Below are 20,144 nucleotides of genomic sequence, written 5' to 3'. Positions count from 1 at the left end.
CACCGTCACAAGCCCACTCACCGATCTGCTCAAGGGAGGAACTAAGACCCTATCCTGGACCATCAACGCCACGAATGCCTTCCAAAAGCTGAAAGAAGCCTTCACCTCCGCACCGCTCCTGGTCCACCCCAATCCTGATTTACCCTTCGTCGTGGAAGTGGATGCCTCGACCACAGGAGTAGGTGCGGTCTTGTCACAGCAGCAGGGGACGCCTCCCAAACTCCATCCATGTGCCGCCTTTTCCCGTAAACTCAGCCCGGCGGAGAAGAACTATGACATAGGGAACCGGGAGTTACTTGCCATCAAACTCGCCCTGGAAGAGTGAAGGCATTGGCTGGAGGGGGCCACACATCCCTTCCTAGTACTCACGGACCACAAGAACCTCCAGTACTTGCGTGATGCAAAGCGACTAAACCCCCGTCAGGCCAGATGGGCCCTATTCTTTACCCGTTTTAATTTTAAGATCTCCTATCGCCCAGGGCCTCGTAATGTGAAGGCAGACGCCCTGTCATGAGTCCATGTCTCCGTGGAGGGTCCGGAAGAACCAGAAGGTATCTTACCCACCGAGATAATTGCAAGTCCCATCCAATGGTCCTCTCCACCAGTAGCCTCAGCCAATCCACCGGGCTGTCCACCCGATCTCCAGTATGTACCCAGGACCCAACGAACCCCGCTCATTTTCTCCACACACACTTCCCTCGGTACTGGCCACCCAGGGGCCAACGCTACTCTCTCGTTGCTACAAGATCGCTTCTGGTGGCCCAACATGGCCAGGGACGTGAGGAGGTTTGTTCAGGGCTGTCCGGACTGTGCTATCTCCAAAAGCCCCCGTCATCTTCCAGCTGGTAAACTACTTCCACTTCCCACACCTAACCGCCCCTGGTCACACCTAGGAGTGGATCTCATCACAGACCTACCTTCCTCGGATAACTGCACATGTATTCTAGTCATAGTGGACCGTTTCTCTAAGTTCTGCCGCCTTATTCCGCTCTCAGGTCTACCCACTGCCCTCCAAACCGCCGAGTTACTCTTCAACCCTGTCCTCAGATACTACGGCATCCCTGAGGACATTGTTTCCGACAGAGGACCGCAGTTCATCTCGAGAGTTTGGAAAGCCTTCTCCCTCCTAGGCATGACTGTGCGTTTGACCTCCGGATACCACCCACAGTCCAACGGACAGACTGAACGCAAGATCCAGGAGATTGGTCGCTTCCTGAGAACCTTCTGCCATAGCCACCAGAACTCTTGGAACCAGTTTCTAGGCTGGGCCGAGTACGCACAAAACTCCTTACGACAAGGCTCCACTGGACTCGCGCCCTTCCAGTGCGTACTCTGCTTCCAGCCCCCTCTATTTCCATGGTCAGGAGAACCTTCCGACGTTCCCGCAATCGATTACTGGTTCCGAGAGAGTCTGGGACGCGGCGCACCATCAGCTGCAGCAGGCAGTGCGCAGGCAAAGGATTACAGCAGATGCCCGACGCTCTGCCACCCCCACTTACCATCCTGGGCAGAAAGTGTGGCTGTCCACCCGGGACATCAGACTGCGCCTGCCTTGCCGAAAGTTGAGTCCCAGATTCGTTGGCCCCTTCACCATCTTCGAACGCATCAACCCAGTACATACAACATACAAACTTCAACTACCACCACAATACAAGATCCACCCGACCTTCCACGTCTCACTATTAAAACCCTTCTCTCCTCCTGTTTCCCCAGAGCCTGGTCCGGTCGAGGAACCCCCTCTCCCTCTCGTTGTGGATGAAAGCGCCATCTACAGGGTCCAGGAGATCTTACATTCCCGGCGCCGTGATGGTAAATTAGAGTATTTGGTCGACTGGGAAGGCTACGGCCCCGAAGAATGCTCATGGGTTCCTAGAGAGGATGTTCTTGACCCGACGCTCCTGGAAGAATTTCATGCCACTCACCCAGAACTCCCAGCCCCACGGGGTCGGGGCAGACCACCACGACGCCGGGGTCGGCCCTCAGGAGCGGGCCGTGGAGAGGGGGGTACTGTAACAGCACGGCCAGGCTCTCCGCCCAGCCAATTACCACGATCCACGTCACCTGAGTTCTGATCATGTCCCAAATAGCCCAGTTTTTCAGCCGCTAGCCTGGATCAGGAAGAAGGGAAGGAGGTGCTATGAATTTAATTTGCGCAAGCTCCACTGTTTGCCCTATCATTACATCCACTCCGAGCAGATTATTCCTTTACTCACACAGTGTCTGTTTAACTAGGAGTTCCTGCTGCATAAATTGTGGGGTCTGTCCATCTATCATGTCGAGGAGGACCTTAAAGCTGCTGTCATACCAGAGAAGTATGAATATGACCTTAGCAAACAAGTTTGTTTTGCGTGTGTGTGTGTGTCATAAATCAATGTAAAAAAAAAAAATATATATATATATTTTTATTAGGGGGATTATAGGGATAGTTCACCTAAATTAAAATTCTGTCATCATTTACTCACCTTCATGTCTTTCAAACCTATATGAATTTATTTCTTATGAGAAGCATAAAAGAAGATTATTTGAGAAATGTGCGTGTGTGTATATATCTATCTATATATATATATATATATATATATATATACACGCAATTTCAATTCTCTGTATGTGCCGTACATGTGGAAGAATTGACAAAGCAGACTTGAGAGAGAGATAGAGAGATATATATATATATATATATATACACAATGGAAGTCAATGATAACCAGTTTGGTTACCAGCATTCTTCAAAATATTTTTTACTATGACATGAGGGTGAGTAAATGATGACAATTTTCATTTTTGGGTGAACTCTCCCTTTAACATTAGTTCAAAAAGTGCCTGAAAGTATTTTTATGAACTGTCAAAAAATGCTGAGACCGAGTATCGTGTGTGTGTGTATGTGCTTTGATTGTGGTTTGTGTGTGTGTGTGTGTGTGTTACAGAGAGCTTCTGGATGTGAAGGTGTTGGGTCAGGTTTTGTGTCTTTGTCATTCTGTGCTATTAAATGATCCATGCCGTTTGAAGCGGATCACTTCCCAAGATAAACCTGTTACTTCAGGTACACACACACAAACATGAGCACCAACACGCACACATGTATATGTGTGTGTCAAATGTAAAGTAATATCTCTGTTTTGTTTTTTTCTCAGGTGACCTAAGACGATACTCATTTCTGCATGATCTGTTGGCGAAGTGCAAGAGCTCTTCTCTACCAGTTCTCATGCCCTCCTACACCTGCCTGCTTCCTCCAGGTGGACTCGTACACACACTCCTGTCAGGTACATGTATTGAATTTCTGGACATCTACTGGAGGGCTCAGTTTCCCAACATCACCATTCAGTCAGTGATTTTGGCTTAATGTGTGTCCAAGTTCTGATTTTTAGATTAGTAAATAATGTGTTTTAAGTGCCATTTTAAGTCATACATGACATATTATTCTCAGTTGCACTGGTCAGATTGTAGCCTTGAAGCCTTGGGTTTCTTTGGGAATTTCCTAGGGAGTTTTAGAAAGAGGGTTTCAGATTTATGAGTAATTAAATTGTGGTCAACATTACGTGAAAACATAAAATACACGGTCATAACTTTTGTCATGAATTTTGAATTTACCCTATGCTTTAAAAATGTAAGCTGATAAGTTACCAGATACGTACTTGAATTATAGGTCAGTTGACAAGCACATAAACTCACAACCTGGTACTTTACACAAGAAGTGGGTAATAGTTTGGCTTTTAGATAACAAAATACACTCTACACCAGTGTTGTTATTGTTAACAAAACTATTAAAATGGTTCAATTCAATACTTGAAATATAGCTGAAATAAAATGTAATATATATATTTTAGACGATCATTTTAAACGTAAAAAATGTAAATATAGCCTTGGCAACTAATCGAATAAAATATGTTTAAGTACTAAGAGTATTAAATCTAAAACTGAAATAAAAATAAAGCTAAATAGAAATAAAAACAACAAAATTAATAAAACAAACTAAAATTAAAATAAAAACTAACAATATGAAAATAAAAGCTATATATAACCAATAATTACTATGATAGTATATAAATAATGCCAACTTATTTTACTTAACTAATTTTATTTTTATTTCTTAATATTTTTCTTCAACGTCGTTTGCACCGCGCACCTCCGTTACTTGATTTTGGTGCGCCAATCTGTTGAGTTACTTTGTATTAAGAAATTATGATCCGCACTCACGAGAACAGTCTTTTTTCGTTTTATTAAACGTACATCACAACGTGAATATTTTTCTTGCCATTCTCAAATGCATGGATTGCTAAAATGGCTTTTATTCGTAGTGCCAACATTACTGCCAACTTTCTGCAAGCAGAAGAAGGAAGTGCGTTTATGTGGTTTGGCGAATGATCTGTCAAGTGGAATTATGCACACAGCTGTCTTGTTAGCATTTTTAAAGCAGTGGTTTCAAAAGTCACGTTTGAGGATTGATTGTGTGGAATTTACCGTATACTGCAGAACAAGAAGTCTGTTTTTTTTTTTTTTTTTTTAACCACACCTTGTTTTACTACAAATTGAAAGCAGTCTTTCTAAAAAACCCATAGAAAACTCCAAAGGGAACCTATGGTGAATTAGCCTTTCATTTTGGCCTACAGACTGACCACACGAGTGAACGGCTCTATAACCTGCAGTGGTTTATGACCAAAGCATAAAAATCTAAAATAAGATTCATCACATAGTGGCCGAATGATCTGTCCTTAACATCCTGACTCATATTTAACTAGGTCATATGAGTGCTGTGACAGCTCTGGCTCATGGTCGGCATTACATTTCCTGCTCCTGCGATGGAATGCTAAATCTGTGGCGTCTGGATGAGCAAACGAGACCTGTGAGGTCCTTACCGAGGGCTCGTGGATCTGCAGTAGACTGGGCCACTAACTCGCTCACCCGCTGTCTGAACGACAGTGTGCTTGTGCTACAGATGGGCCACTGCCAGTTTTTACTTTGTATGGTAACTTGCATTTAACCAATTAACAGCCATCGACATTATAAAAGAATATGATCAGTTCGGTTCTAACTTCCTGTTTTTCTTTTATTTTGCTCTTAGGTGATTGATCTTGTGGCTTCCTGTTCACTGTTGCGTTGTGTAAACCTCACCCTCGAGTTTGAGCCCATCCACAAAGATCAGTCCATCTTAGTCTCTCGTCACTCTGTTAAAGACTATCTTCTCTTCGCCTACAGGTTATTAGTACATTACGACACATAAACGCATGCACATCTAGATTAATTAATCAACACAGTATTTTCTTAAATAACAAATGCATTTTCACATAATAATAGTCCATATCCAGTTTCCACCCATGTGTGAAAACAATGTTGATTGTTCTTGGACTGATTTATATTGTCTGGTCACACAATGTATTATTTAAGAGTCTGCTTCTCACCCAACACTAGTGTGTGTGTGTGTGTGTCTGTGTTTGCGCTACTGGTTACTTTTGTTGATGGTGTCGTGTAACGCTGTAGCTATAAAAAAAGGGAAAAAATGTGTAAAGGTTTCCCAGAAGCTGTTTATCTTTTTCGTATTTCATTACATGATTAAAAAAGCATGGATTAATCAGGATAGGTGATTGAAAGGTGTAATGAACCTTTGCTCTTAATGTGATTAAGTTGGAAGCATCACATGCATGCACGCAACTGGGTTGACTAGTAATATGAAACCGCTCTGATAACTACTGTTATTTTAATAACAAACTCAGACTATGGATACATGAGGCATTCATATGAGGAATAACGGTCAGAATATGGCCCTTGTTGTGTGCCAGTTCCTTTTTTTTTTTTTTTTAAATCTCTCTCTCCCTAATGATTTCCTGTGTCCCCTCTAATCTTTGTCAAAAAAAACAAAATGGCAGGAGTCATGTCATGAGGAATCAAATACTTTGTGATAAGAGTTCATTGTACTGTGGAAACATACTGTCAGAACCCCAAACTTCCTCCCCAGTTCAAAACAACCTATTATTGAAACTAAGCTGCAAATGTTTTATAATTCAGCAGCTTTCTGACCACAGATGGATGAGGAATACATTTAAACAGAATGCCCACATTTACACATGAATGACTTCTGTTGAGTGTTCAAAAACATTACCCTCAGGATAGATACTATTATTACTAAACATCAGAAGTAGTATGCTAAGAGAAAGATATGGAAAAGTGAGTGTTTGTGTGGTTTCCATTTGCATGTAGCACCTTCTGCTTTGCATGTCCTCCTAAGGAGCCCACTGATGGGAAAGAGCAGCTGAATGTATTTATTTATTGTTTTCTGTTTTGATGTATTGTAAAATGTCATTTATTCTTGTGGTGATGGCAAAGCTTAATTTTCAGCATCATTACTCCAGTCTTTATTTTGAGGAAACTGATCATTTTTTAGGATTCTTTGATGAATCAAAATGTAAAAATAACACCATTTGTATTAAATAAAAAATCGCTTAACATTATAAATGTCTTTACTGCCATTTTTGATCAATTTGAGCATTAACATCGTTAAAAAAAATAAGAGTTTGGAAAATGGCTATTAAAAACTACTTTACGAGTTGTAAAACATATTTGAACAAACCTTACATGTGAAGCCTTACTTTGATGCACTTTCATGTTTCTTTCTTGCTTAAATTCTCATTTGCAGGGATGGAGAAGCAGCAATATTCAGTGCTAAAGATGGAGTTGTGTTAGTCACATTGAAAGCTTCTATACAGGCTGTAGAGATCAGCTCTCAGTATTCACTGCTCTTCTGCAGGTAATGTTAAAGAGTAATTCACCCAAACATGAAAATTACCCTGATGCAACCCTGAGTCTTTATGATCCATTATACCTGTCTGGTTTTTACAGATACCCATATAAAAGACCGAGTGAAATCATTCACATTGATCTCTTCAGCACAGCATCTTTCCAGTACCTGCGCTCTATCTTGGGTTGGACTACATTTCCCAGGTCACCATTGCAGGGGGTGGGTCCCACATTGTGGCCTTTTGTCCCACCCCTCACAGCGCCACCACAGAGATTATTATCTGGAACCTTGAGACTGAAGATCATAAACACATGGCACGGTTTCCTGGCTTTCTGGCTCATGGTTTGTCAATAAACCTGTTAAGTATTATTGTCTCCAGCACTGAACACCATTGTTTGAGTCCAGTCCCATTTATATAATGGTAGCATTTGTTATTGTGGTTTATAAATAAATAATACATTAACAAATAATAACTAAAATTGTCCAGACCAGCGTTATTTTAGTATTGTTGATATACTACCATAGTATCGTTATAAATTTAGAATAGTTTTTTTTTTCTAGTGTTTTTTTTTATTTTTATTATTAATCTATATTGTTTTGAGTAATTTTATTTATTAGCTTTAGATTAGTACTCAATGTTAAATTAAAATAAATGTTAAAATAAACTATTTTTAATTTATGTTTTTATTTTTTATGGTTTTAGTTAACTATAATAACCTGATCCAGGCATGAAGTAAAATATTTTCATCAATCACTGAGAAAGATGACACAAACAAACTTGAAAGTATAAGCACCCATGAGGAAAATTCATTATGTAAATAATTATTTTTTAATTTTGCATATGTATGAACCAAAAAAACAGCTATATTTGTACACTGTAAAAAATGATCGTGATTTTAACGGTAAAAACCTGTTACATGGTTAACGGAAAGTTCCTGTACAATTTACAGGGAAAAACCGTAAACTGACGTTCCCTGCATTCCATTTCAAATTCTGTTTGAATTTGACGTTTTTTTTCTTTGAAATAACTGTTTCTTAGTTTTTTTCTTATCGGTTATGTTTATTAGGGTTGTATGTTACATCTAATGTTGTTAAATTAATGTTTATAGCATATTTCAGTTTAATGAGTCTCACCATGATGGTGTTTAGTGCTTGTGTGAATGACACTGCATCTGCACCTTCTGTATATTCTATTGTTTAAAAGTTGCCTGTGATGGGCTTTGACTCATCATGTGACTCTCTCATCATCACCTGCATTTGGTGGATATCAGTGTATTTCAAAGGAACAAAACAGATTTCAGTACTTTAATAGGTTGGTATATTAAGATTATATCAGTTAAAGATATTACAGTATTTAACTGTAAATTTAAGTTAAAACCTAAAACGTTGCTACCGTATTTTTTACGGTAGAATTCTGGTAACCACAGCTGCCAGTTTTTTACCGTAAATTTTACGGGATGTTTTTTACAGTGTATGTATGTGTCAACAGGCTTCTTCTTCACCATGTTGTAGGTGTGTGCTCTGATCTGCGGTACTGCGTGGGTTTCTGTCCCGGGATCCAGAATAAATGACCAAACACTCACATATACCGTGCACAAAGTACACAGCGAAGGCACAGCAGAGATTGTAACCACGCAGAGATATCAAGGTACAAAGTCCACTGAACAGCTGGCATACATACTCTATGTGCAGTTTATTACTGTGACACAATGAATCAGAAATGAAATGAAATGAAAAGATATTTTTGAGGACCAGAATGTTTATAGCCATGTTCTGTGCATAATGTAACTATAAGTTGCCTGTGTTTACTGCTCAGTAACTGCTATTGTTCTACAGACACCACCTAGTAAAGTTTTACCATGGCAGTGAGATTTTTGTAGCAGTACTAATGAACTGAATGTGTTCAGGTTTATTAATCAATACATTTCTTCTAATCTTATACTTTTTAACTAAATATTTCTTGTTCTACAGTTAGCTTTTTTTTTTTTTTTTTTTTTTTTTAAAACCATGTTCATTTTATTTTTTTTACTGAAATTAAATTCAATTCATTTTCACACAATTAACAGATTCATGCTTATTCTAATCTATTTCAATAAATGCATTTTGAAAATGATTATTTAAATAAAATCAAATAGATGCAAAGTTAATAATAAACTATGCCATGATTTTTTGAGTTACCGGTTTCATTTATGTACAAATATTGATGACAAAGTTCATGTTAAAACTGTTATCCAAATGAATGGACATTTTACATGCAATTCAAATACATTAATTTAAATGTATTGTTTGAGTATAGTTTTATACCCAAAAGCCATGAATTTCTTAAAATATGTCTGTCACTGTTATATGTACAAAAAAAAGTTGTAAAAAGTTCCCTCTGAATCAGGTATGTAGTGTCAAAGCACCTGTCCTGGGACTGTGAGAATTCAATTCAAGGGTCGTCCTGTGCAGGTGGAGCATGGCCTGTTCTCCAGTTCAGACATCGCTCTTGTACGAGACCTGAAACTCTATATTCTGTCTGACCGCGGTACCGCCAACTTCACCGATACACCTACATCTGTCTACCAGGTACTTCTGTGCACTGCACAGACTGAAGAATTTATATGGGACCCATATTTATGCTGGTCTGAGATCTGTCACCTGAAATTGAAGCTGATAGTATAGTTGTTTATGCTTATCAACCATGCTCACACTTGAGCATCTTCAGCAATGTCTCCAATTAATTAAAACACAAGGCTTCCGGTCACTTTTTTGGTGACTCATGAGACGCCTCTTCACAAGGATGAAGGACCATTGTGTTGTTCAAATACAGTTAACACTAAAATAGATCATTAGCTATTAATGAACAGTGCAATTTTTCAGTAAATCAATGAAATCAGTAAAATGTAAATAAATACATTAAAAAGGGGAAAAATAAAAAAATATGCAGTTATTTTAGTAATGTTTATATAATATTATAGTATTTATTAATATTTTGGATTAGCTTTTATTTTTAGATTTATGATTTTGTTTTTATTGATCTTATTTTTTATATATTTCAATTTGGCTTTATTTTTATTTCAGGTTTAGTACTTTTATTACAAAAACCTAAAAGTTTTTTTTTTTTTTTTTTTTCTCATCTATTAATTACACTTAATTCCATTTAACAAAACCAATTTTCTATATTTTTAGTTAAAAATAACAACATGGGAGGAAATATTATGGAAGTTATGACCTGCAAAAAACAAAAATTGTACTAGAATTATACATGATATTTTACTGTCCTGCAAACTGTCTCCTGTTGCACTTTTTTCTGTAGACATTGCTGATGTATGAGCTTCTTAAAAAGAGCTACATTAAGAGACAGAATGGACTGTTCATCGTACCCTGTCCTCGACAAGACTATCGGCTCTTAGATGGTGAAATACTGCTGGGCCTTTCAGAAACACTGTAAGAACTCACTTCCTCATTCAGCAGAAACAGAAAACTGCTTAGTTTGAGTAATTTTCATGAGGTTGCATGGATGTGGCATGATGTAGGGATCATCTGATATTGTGGGATCTGGACTCTGGCTACGTTAAAGGGCGTATTAAGACATCCTACAAAGAAACCTTTCTCTCCAGCATGGACAGAGATTCCCAGATTATGTCCTCAAAAGAAAAGACAGGTATTAGAATGTACATGATACTTGATTTTACCATTGAATTTATACAACGTCTCAGTCCCACATAGATTTTCATACCATATTCAACATAAAAAAAAAAAAAATCCTAAATCTAAACTTGTTACACAGGCCTAATAATGCCATTGGACAGGCGCCCCGAAACCCAGACGGCAAAACGGAGGCAACAGGACCGTGAGGTGAAGAGAGAAAAAGATGAACAGCAGCGCCTCGAAAAAGAGAAGTTCAACTCTATAGACCAGTACCTTCTCAGCGGTGATGAGTGGGTAGAAAGACAGTTGACCAATAAACTGAACTACTGTTCTGTCTCTGTCTCTGTCTCTGTCTCTCTCTCTGTCTCTGTCTCTCTCTCTCTCTCTCTGTGTCTCTGTCTCTCTCTCTCTCTCTCTCTCTCTCTCTCTCTCTGTCTCTGTCTCTGTCTCTGTCTCTCTCTCTCTCTCTCTCTCTCTCTCTGTGTCTCTGTCTCTCTCTCTCTCGGTGTCTCTCTCTGTGTCTCTGTCTCTGTCTCTCTCTCTCTCTCTGTCTCTGTATCGCTCTCTCTCTCTCTGTATCACTTAGGCGGTCGGTCATATGCTCATATTTTGCCCATCATCTCAACGTCTTCAGTGTGGTTTCTGAGGAGCATCTGCACACCCTGGAGGACCGCTGGTCCCGTTTGAGCCTCCGTACTGCCGCGATCACTCACACTGGAGGGTACTTGGTGGTCTCCAACTACAGTGAGGCCCAACATGCTCCATACCTCACCGTTTGGGACACACAGCAGGGAAGAGTATGCAAATCTGTTTAAAAATAGCTAACATTTTTTCTCAATCATGTTATTTTTAATAAAAAAGAAGTGGGCACATTGCTCACTTCAGGGCCAACAGTTAAATCTTTACATTTAATAAGTATTTGCTCTAAGATGTAATTCATCTTCTCTATGTATTCAGTATGAATGTTTCTTATTTAAAGGTGCGGAAGAGATTGAAAAATGAACCTGGAATCTGTTGCACTGCTATAAGCGATGACGCCTGCAGAGTGGTTTTCGGCATTGCAGGATTCAACAAGTATGTGCCACCCCAGTTGCAATGTTCAAAACCTGTTCATTTATATCAATTTTTTTTTTTAATATACGCTATTGGTCAAAAGTTTGGAATAATTCAAAAAAATAATATAATAGTTATAATTTTTTTTTTTTAAAGTCTCGTGTTCACCAAGGCTGGCTTTTATTTGATCACAAATACAGTAAAACTGTAATATTGTGAAATATTATTTCAATTTAAAATAACTGTTTTCTATTTTAATGTTTAAAATGACAAAGTGTCAAATCTTAATAATTCCAAACTTTTGACCAGTAGCGTACATAGATATGTATTTTTATATACATGTAGCTCTTAAGAACATGGGTTATTGTTGCATTTATCTTAAAACATTCTTTAAAAAAAAACTTTTTTTTCCTAAAACTCAGATTAAAAGTATGGGAGCCATTCCGAAGGAAACATAAAACCATCTCTGGCTACGGAAGTTTAAATCTTAACTGGTCCAGCTTGCTGTTTATCACTGAAGGACAATCCAAGGCTATTATTATCAGGTACAGCAGACCTTTGCTCATACTTGTGTTGACTTGTTCTAGATGATATCAGTTTGATCTAGGTCAAGAATAAGATTCAGACTTTGGTAATCTTTAAAGTTTAGTATGGGATGTGGTGGGGATGTCTTAAGGTCCTTGCACACTGAGTCCAAAATTTTCGTATGCGTTTTATAATTTTTCCTATTCGTCATCCTTTCCTATCAAAATGATTGCATACGGATGCGAAAACGCAGAAAATCGAACCTGATCCAAATTTTTTTGTGACGGACAAAACTTTCGGAGGCAGTGTGTAAATGTGATTTACACAAGGCGAGGTCGTATATATTTTTTTTAATGTGCGAAAATTTTGGACAATGTGCAATGACCTTTTAATAGGGTTTTTGCATCTTCACAGTAGATTAATCATGTTTGTGTTCGAGATACTAGAATGAGATAAAAATTACCAACATTTGCGAGCATGCCTTATGTATACGGGATGCATCGTTCAATCCTTTGAATTATTTGTTGAACAGAAGCAGTGAGCATGTGGGGCCTGGACAATGGTACGATGTTGTCTGTCTTCACACCTGACTCCAAGATCCAGACCATCTCTCTGCATGGACCTGACAACAGCACACTACTTTTGGGCTTTAGTGACATCTCTACTCTAATCTCCATGACAGTCAGCAAACAAGATGCGCACAAAATCCAGCACTGCTGGTGGAAAAGACCTGTTTGGGGAATCCAGCAGTAGTGAAGATGAGGAAGATGAAGAAACAAACAAGAACTGATAGGAAGAGCACTGGATGTGTACTGTATAATATAGAAATTCGGTCTGAATTGAAATAAAGGGCTTTAAGATCTCTTGCATTCACTTTGTCTTGAAGGATTCAAGAGATAATTTTAGATGTACGCTGGAAATGTGAAAGAAGTGTGACTTCTGTCTTCAAGTCTAAGATGAGAAATGCAACGCATTACGATCAGCATTTCCACATACTATGAATTTACCAGAACTTCCTCGCCTTACCCTGGAAGTCATGAGATCCAGAGGTTATGATAAAACAATTCTCAGCAAGCATGTGTTGTCATGTTACATGATTTCAATGTATTTTCCTAGACTTCAGATATTTGTAGGCCTATATTAAAAGAAAAAGATCTAATTGTGTGAAAACTTTGACATTTGGGTGTGTATTGAGACATGCTTAAACAGGCTCTCCTTCTGTAACTGTCATGTAGGGCGAGTCAAATTTTTCACTTCCTGCATTTGTCACATGATAGATAAGCAAAATAACAACTTCCTGCTTAGATTAATTTGTGAGGAGTTTTTAACAACTTGTATTTGCATTATCAAGCAAATAAAAATGAACTGATGTCATTTGTTGCAGTTTTCTTTTGTATTTATTTTAGGGCTTTCAGTCTTTATATGCAGGAAAGTATGACTAAGAAGGTGTGAAATCAGCACATGACCCGATTTTTTTGTTAAGGTTGCACTGGCTGATATGGCTGTCATAGACTCAAATAACACCAAGACATATAATGCAATCTTTTAACATTGTAGAAGATGCTCTATTTGCAGTCAGCCATGATTTATTTATTCTGCAAAACAAAAATATCCAGTAAAATGAGGTAAAGATTTATACTTAACATGGCGGCATAGTTTAAAGTAGCCGTTCCATGTGTAATAAAACCACTTTCATTAGTTTTATTTCATGGGAATGTCTATTAATCATATTTTTTCTGAAGTGCATGATATGTAAAAGTTTTAATGAGTGGGGGAAAATAGAAACAACTAATCTAGGTATCAATGTATTTGTTTCAAAGATGATTACCACGATAAAGTATCTCATAAAAGCAGTTCTTCCAACAAGAAATAACAGTGACAAAATCTTCACATCAGTTAATTTTCGCTTTCTACTAATCTAACTCGGTCACGGTATTGAATTTCTGGGATGCCTCACTAGTTGTGATTGGACAAACACTCAAAGTGAACTTCCTTCACTTTATCAGTGGTTTCGTTTCAGGCTAATAAGTGCAGTGTGCGACAGGCTTTCAACACCAGATATTTCCGCCGCTTTAGAGCTCACAATCCAGCGAGTTTTTGTGTCAGGTGCATCGGAATAAAGGCGAAAATGAAATACGGATTATTATTGACGGCGCTTTTCATTGCTGCAACAGGTAAAGCAGATTAATTTATTGCATTACTCGATTTGAAATATGCATTTATCGTGTATTCACCATTAATTAAATACTGTGGTAGTTATGTACTTTGACATAGCATAGAACTGAAAATGTAATAGTATTGTACTGTAAGGAACTTGAAAGCATACTCCATGACCAAAAAAAAGGTGCATGTTTTCAGCATAAGGAAGTACGTTAGTTGTGTTGCAACATGTAAGTTAAAATGAAATTCATATACAAAATTTGACCCCAGGTTTTACTCATGAGAACGAGTTTAATTTAAAATAACAGGAAAGATATTTATTAGCCTATTTGACATACTTTTCGGAAAATACGATTCTACGCTTGACTTGAATACAAGGCCAAACAAAACGCTTATTGCCTATTAATTCGATTTTACGTTAAAGATGTATATAGGACCACAACCACTCCTTATTGCAGAAATCAGTCAGTTTTATTGTACCTTTTTGGACACACTACCATAGGCTAATCGTTCCTCGCATCGCAATTCAGAAATCTTTCAGCACTTGTAGGCGATATATCCCCCCCCCTACACGAGCGTACTTTTTGCCTGGTGAACTGGTAACCTGCGAAACTTTCCCTAAACCAAAGAAAGTGTCTTGTCAGTCACATTGTCAGCGCTTACATTTGTTTTCTGCGGCTAATCAAACGATCAGACATCACGTGAAATCGGCTGAAGTGAATTATCACATGTCCCTGTTGGGAAATTTTGACATGTGTACACTTGTGACCGCGCGCGCTAGGGAGGAAGTGAATGCATGTAAATAGCACTCTATGTACAGAACAGATGGACGCTCTTTTTATAGTATATTTTTCTTTTTTTCCTCACAAAAACGTTTACCTTGCTAAATGATTTTTATAAAGGTAATTATTGTTTTTTAAAAAATGATGAAAAATTGTTCTAATTGAGGATGTCACTTAAGGTTTTGTCAGATTTGGGGAAAGATTTTCTCACAATGTCTGTCTGTCTCTTTCTCAGCTCTCACCTCAGGTGAATATACTTCAGCTTATATGGCCGCTGGCAGTACCACAGTAGCCCCCACCCCCACCCCCACCCCGAACACAACAACCCACAGCCCCAACACAACAATCCACAATCCAAATACAACAACCCTCAGCCCCAATACAACAACCCACAACCCAAATACAACAACAACCCCCAGCCCAAATACGACGGTTACCACTGCAAGTCCATCTCCAACGCCACCCACCAAGATGGCGGTGGGCCATTATAATTTTACTCGAGATGGCAAACTATGTATTATGGTTGAGATGGCAATTGTGATCCGTGTGAACAACACCAAGGTAAGATGTTTTCTGTTGGAGATCAACATTCATATATGATTCCTGCTTATAAGCCGCTTGCATGCTTCACACTGACTACTGCATTATTTTTTCATATTGCATATAAATCTCATCCTTTATTCTGAAACATTTCTGTCTTACTAGGCTAATGGCACATTCATTGTTCAACCAAACCAAACCAGCGTCGATGGACAATGTGGGGAAAAAGCCTCTACTATCAGTATCAAATTCAATGAAGGCGAATTTACCCTGAAGTTTATAAATGTAAGTCTGTTTATGGATTTTCGGAATGTTCATTACTTAAAATGATGTGCTAATTGGCAACAAATGATTTCATAACACAACTCTTTTTTTATCTATAAGATTCTCAAGGGTTTTGCATTCAAATCAGTCTGTATCAGGCCAGTTATGTTTTTTGGCAAAAGAGTTCATGTGTCTTTCAGTACGACCTGAGTTTGTGTGGTTTGAAAAATGGGAACTTTGAGGCACTTGAGGAGGAAGTATAAAAGACTTGTTAACTTATGTCTGATAATACCTGAAACCTGAGCTACCTCCCAGCAGCAATTTGTCAAATAAATCTTACAGGGAGGTCTTATCAGATTGACTGTGATAAGGTGACCCACATCATATCAGTGTGCTGCAGTTGTGTAGATAATACTTGTTACTCATTAAAGGTCAGGTTTATTCATTATGTTGTTGGGTGCAATATTAAGGTTCAATTTGTCGTTGTGTAGCACACGCATTTATGTGTTAATTTGTTCTGATTTTCAAACATGTATTTGTTTTGTGTATTTTGGTTTACATTCTAATAATCTTTTTTTTTTTTACTTTCCAGAATGAGAAAATAAAAAAGGTCTATGTGGAGTATGTGGGGTACGACTTGCACTATGCCTTCAAAACAGGAGGTACATTTCCTGCCATATATGACTATTACATTTGCCTTGTAAAACACCTCCAACAACACACATCCTCAATTTTCTTCAATTTATTCCCAAAGCTTTGGACTTTTATCTGTATGGTTCAATAAAAAGTGTATCTAAATAAAGAATAATCTACTGAAGACAGAATTTTTAGGACAGACAGAAAATCCCTTTAAAATTATATAAATGGCCAAGCCTCAATAAAACCAACACTAGGCCATGCAGGTCAACCAGTTTGGCAACAATAAATGTCACATTGTGCAGAGGACGAATAAGGAAGTATTATTGTCATTTGGTTACGGTAAATAATATAATAATGTAAAAATAACGTAAATTGACCTTGCATGAAGACTGAGTCGTAGTGAAAGTGTTTGGTTATAATTTTGACTATTATTATGACAATTATGGGATTAAGAAAAGGGAGAGACTTGGTTAATGCTTTTATCATATTGTGCACATCCATGCCAACTCTGATCTAATTATTTTAATTTTTGTCATCAAAGAGTCAAACACATACACAGGGAATAACGACTCTCTTGAGCTGTTTTCTGTGGATCCGGGTCACTCTTACTCCTGCCAAGCTGAGACGGTGTACATGGGAGCTGGTGTTAGTCTGGACCTGACCCATAACAAGTTTCAGGCCTTCGACTTCAAAAACAATCAATTCGGACCACGTAAGTATAGAGTGATGATACTTCAATATCGTTAAGCACTCCATAGTGGATGACAGTAATCTTAAAGTAACCTCTACTTAATGTTACAAGCTACATCAAGTTATGTTGCTATTGGACTGGACTCCTTGCATTTTATGCACTGTATACCATATGTCCTACATACTTCATACAGCTTGTTTACAAATATGTAGCGAAAGTGTCATGGAAATCCAAAAGAGCTAGACCAGCCAGATGACTCTAAACAAATGGTACTAAGATGATGTCTTGCCTGTCATAAAGTACAAAAGCCATCTAACATATATATTTTTTTTTTTACTAATGTGGATCTAATTCCCTGCATGTATTTTTTTAAATGAAAGTCTGCTACTTTGTAAGCTCTTGTAACTCTTATTAGATTTTTATTATTGTTAGATATGATTTGTTAGCTTGAAAATGAGTTGTGTTGACAACTCCTTAACACAACTGAAAATGAGCATTTGTCACTGACCACCTGTGTATAAGTATTATGTATGTATGTTGCGTAGCTACTCAATTATTGCAGTTTACGGTTGGAATACACTGCACAACTTTTGCCCAATTTTGCAGCCCGGAACGAATCAATGGTAGTTTCCAAAAGTCACAGCCAGTATGCAGGATTTGGACAGATTTCACAGAAAGACATGCAGTGAATGATGGCACATACTTACAATTCCATCCAGTTCAGAGGATGTCAAACATGTTTGATATTTTGAGCTTATTTTAGAACACATACACTGTGTCCGAAATTGAATAGTGTATAGATGCTACATTTGATTTAAAACTTGCTTTGTGACCATTTAGACAAACTGCATCCGCCAATTTGTCAATGTCATGTGTCCTATCCTACATTGTCATTTGCATCAATACACTGCCATTCACAAATCCACTTCCGTGGCCTAATTCGCTAGTAAAGTAGCTCATCAATGTAATTTTGGATACTATTTTATGAATAATGTGAATTTGAAAATACTACTCTGCTCCTATACTGTTTTTCACTTATATTGTATGGAAGTGGGCATATTCTGACACAGGGATATTGTTTTCATTTTTCATGCTTCATTTCCAAGCAATGATGCACATTTCTGCATGAGTTTGTTGTGTTCAGAACGACTTGTAAGTCCTCAGTCGTTTAGTGTATGATGGTAATTTATTCCCTCTGTAAGCATTTACAAAGTCAATGATGCCTAGTGTTTTAAAATCTGTTCAGATTTGAAAAGTCGTGTAGAGTATACCAGCTTTACATTTTTTCAACTACAATATTGACATTTTCATTTCTTACAAAGAGATACGAGTTCATTGTGCTCTGTTTGTGTTTGTACAACAGCTGAACTATGCAAGGCTGATCAACCTGACTACCGCGTTCCCATCGCCGTGGGCATAATCCTCATCATACTCATCATCATTGTAGTCATTGCTTACCTCATCAGCAGGAAACGGAGGACTAATGCGTACCAGTCCCTATAGAGGCCTACAAGTCATGATTTATAAGAATATCAGCAATTCCAGTTTACAGGAATCGTAATACTGTTATATATTTCTTAAGTGAATGTTACTTATGTATGATGAACATGGATGGCCTAGAATCTGTTCAAACAATGTTTACTGTGAAGGGACAGTATGCCACATCCTAACACATGTTGAAGTTGCCATCACTATAAGATCATTATAGAACCAGATAAACAATTGGCTTAGTACATGCCTTATTTAGCCTGCATTTGTATACTAATTACCTTTTTTAAAGAACCTAACCTAATACTGACATTGCAAATGGATGTGCATAATCTACCGTTGATCCATCTTAAGTGTAAGTGCTCTTTTCTATAAGTGCTCTTCACTGTCTGTCACAATGCATTTTCTGTGATATAGGCTAAGCCACTGTTAATCTGATAAATATGTACAGTTTTTCATTCTTTCCTAAGGGGCCTTAAAACCTATAAAAGGGAATTCAGTTGCTTACATTGTGTAGTTAATAATAGAAAGGATTTTAAAAGCAGTTGCGTCCTAGTATTCATTCTGCTGTGCATTTTTTTCTTTCTTTTTAAACCTGAAGAGCTTTACTATACTGTATTGTGATCTGAAGCTGCATTTATGCACTGAATATTGGGAGTAATGTGTAATTTTGGTTAAAAAAAAAAAAAAATTGTTCAAAAATCAGTGATTATGATTATTTTATATTTAATATGCAGCATTAAATAAAACATATAGTAAACAAGGCATTAACATGGGGACATGTTTCAATTTGGTTCTGTTTAGTTTGTCTTTCTCACCTTGCACAGTGTATGTTGTGTGTTATGTGAAAAGCAGTTCACTTGCATTAAATAAATTCATGCGGATTACCTTGTGTATCATTGGAGTTTTTTTGTTCGCATGACCGAGTTCACATGAGTTCTGTGGTGTTAACCTGGAACGAGCGCTCCTGATAAGAGAAAAACACGAGCACTTTTTTTGTCAGTGTGTTGCATGGAAACAATGAAAAAGCAGAAGAACAAAGGATTTTAGAAGATTTATTGATAACAATAAATATAAGTGAAATTTATTAGTACATAAACTAACTTTTAAGCCATTTATAATCATATAATTTGTTGTTATGAAGAATTGCTCAAAATTACAATTTCCGTAGGCAGGATTTATTTGAATGATATTCTAATGGGCCGCTTTGTGATATCACAAACCCCGGAAAACAACACTGTAGTCCAAACGAGCTGTTTGTTGTAGTTCTTGAAAAGGGATTTAAAAAAAAAAATCTCCTTTTGGAGAACTACAACAAACAGCTCGTTTGGACTACAGTGTTGTTTTCCGGGGTTTGTGATATCACAAAGCGGCCCATTAGAATATCATTCAAATAAATCCTGCCTACGGAAATTGTAATTTTGAGCAATTCTTCATATTTGTAACTTTGTAGATCTGTTGTATGCCCAAACATACACACTACACACTGACTAAAATTCAAAAAGTTAAAAAGCATAGTAGGACCCCTTTAAACAGTTTGCTTGTTGCTAGGAGCCACACTGTGTGACAGTAAAGGTCATCTGTACAGTGATGTCTCAAATGCAGCCACTATTTACCTTCTTTATTTGCAAGTTACAAA

At 37.7% G+C, this 20,144-nt stretch overlaps 4 protein-coding genes across 4 annotated transcripts; all 4 read left to right on the top strand.

Annotated features, from left to right (window-relative positions):
• Window positions 1-766: 766 nt before the first annotated feature.
• Window positions 767-2,072, top strand: LOC306877050 (uncharacterized protein; the record flags this gene model as incomplete). Its single annotated transcript, XM_079428573.1, has 2 exons — window positions 767-1,613; window positions 1,714-2,072. The coding sequence occupies 2 exons, from the start codon at window positions 767-769 to the stop codon at window positions 2,070-2,072; spliced, it is 1,206 nt and encodes a 401-aa protein (XP_079284699.1).
• A 164-nt stretch (window positions 2,073-2,236) lies between these two features.
• Window positions 2,237-9,237, top strand: LOC306881776 (uncharacterized protein). Its single transcript, XM_079436051.1, has 9 exons — window positions 2,237-2,312; window positions 2,925-3,040; window positions 3,132-3,260; window positions 4,737-4,963; window positions 5,060-5,193; window positions 6,629-6,739; window positions 6,832-7,072; window positions 8,243-8,378; window positions 9,117-9,237. Exons 3-9 carry the CDS (start codon window positions 3,203-3,205, stop codon window positions 9,122-9,124), a joined length of 915 nt encoding a protein of 304 aa, XP_079292177.1. The 5' UTR covers window positions 2,237-2,312; window positions 2,925-3,040; window positions 3,132-3,202; the 3' UTR covers window positions 9,125-9,237.
• On the top strand, window positions 9,138-13,315 carry LOC306881787 (uncharacterized protein). Its single transcript, XM_079436063.1, has 8 exons — window positions 9,138-9,298; window positions 10,029-10,159; window positions 10,249-10,376; window positions 10,503-10,653; window positions 10,950-11,160; window positions 11,343-11,437; window positions 11,839-11,961; window positions 12,474-13,315. Exons 2-8 carry the CDS (start codon window positions 10,038-10,040, stop codon window positions 12,529-12,531), a joined length of 888 nt encoding a protein of 295 aa, XP_079292189.1. The 5' UTR covers window positions 9,138-9,298; window positions 10,029-10,037; the 3' UTR covers window positions 12,532-13,315.
• Window positions 13,316-13,752: 437 nt separating this feature from the next.
• Window positions 13,753-19,392, top strand: LOC306883670 (lysosome-associated membrane glycoprotein 1-like). Its single transcript, XM_079439049.1, has 6 exons — window positions 13,753-14,115; window positions 15,119-15,444; window positions 15,589-15,708; window positions 16,280-16,349; window positions 16,868-17,038; window positions 18,381-19,392. Exons 1-6 carry the CDS (start codon window positions 14,070-14,072, stop codon window positions 18,518-18,520), a joined length of 873 nt encoding a protein of 290 aa, XP_079295175.1. The 5' UTR covers window positions 13,753-14,069; the 3' UTR covers window positions 18,521-19,392.
• The last annotated feature ends 752 nt before the right edge of the window (window positions 19,393-20,144 follow it).

The sequence above is a fragment of the Barbus barbus genome (genome assembly GCF_936440315.1).
Source record: "Barbus barbus genome assembly, chromosome: 2".
Classification (NCBI taxonomy): Eukaryota; Metazoa; Chordata; class Actinopteri; order Cypriniformes; family Cyprinidae; genus Barbus; species Barbus barbus.
This window is presented reverse-complemented; position numbering and strand designations above follow the sequence as displayed.

What these genes read in the sequence shown, in the direction of transcription:
- LOC306881776 (XM_079436051.1), top strand. Translation starts at nt 3,203, where the DNA reads ATGCCCTCCTACACCTGCCTGCTTCCTCCAGGTGGACTCGTACACACA. An exon ending in GCCAGTTTTTACTTTGTATG is followed by an intron (nt 4,964 to 5,059) that starts GTAACTTGCATT and finishes TTTTGCTCTTAG; the next exon opens with GTGATTGATCTTGTGGCTTC. An exon ending in TATCTTCTCTTCGCCTACAG is followed by an intron (nt 5,194 to 6,628) that starts GTTATTAGTACA and finishes TCTCATTTGCAG; the next exon opens with GGATGGAGAAGCAGCAATAT.
- LOC306883670 (XM_079439049.1), top strand. Translation starts at nt 14,070, where the DNA reads ATGAAATACGGATTATTATTGACGGCGCTTTTCATTGCTGCAACAG. An exon ending in GCTTTTCATTGCTGCAACAG is followed by an intron (nt 14,116 to 15,118) that starts GTAAAGCAGATT and finishes TCTCTTTCTCAG; the next exon opens with CTCTCACCTCAGGTGAATAT. An exon ending in AAACAATCAATTCGGACCAC is followed by an intron (nt 17,039 to 18,380) that starts GTAAGTATAGAG and finishes TTTGTACAACAG; the next exon opens with CTGAACTATGCAAGGCTGAT.
- LOC306881787 (XM_079436063.1), top strand. Translation starts at nt 10,038, where the DNA reads ATGTATGAGCTTCTTAAAAAGAGCTACATTAAGAGACAGAATGGACTG. An exon ending in CTGGGCCTTTCAGAAACACT is followed by an intron (nt 10,160 to 10,248) that starts GTAAGAACTCAC and finishes GGCATGATGTAG; the next exon opens with GGATCATCTGATATTGTGGG. An exon ending in GTCCTCAAAAGAAAAGACAG is followed by an intron (nt 10,377 to 10,502) that starts GTATTAGAATGT and finishes CTTGTTACACAG; the next exon opens with GCCTAATAATGCCATTGGAC.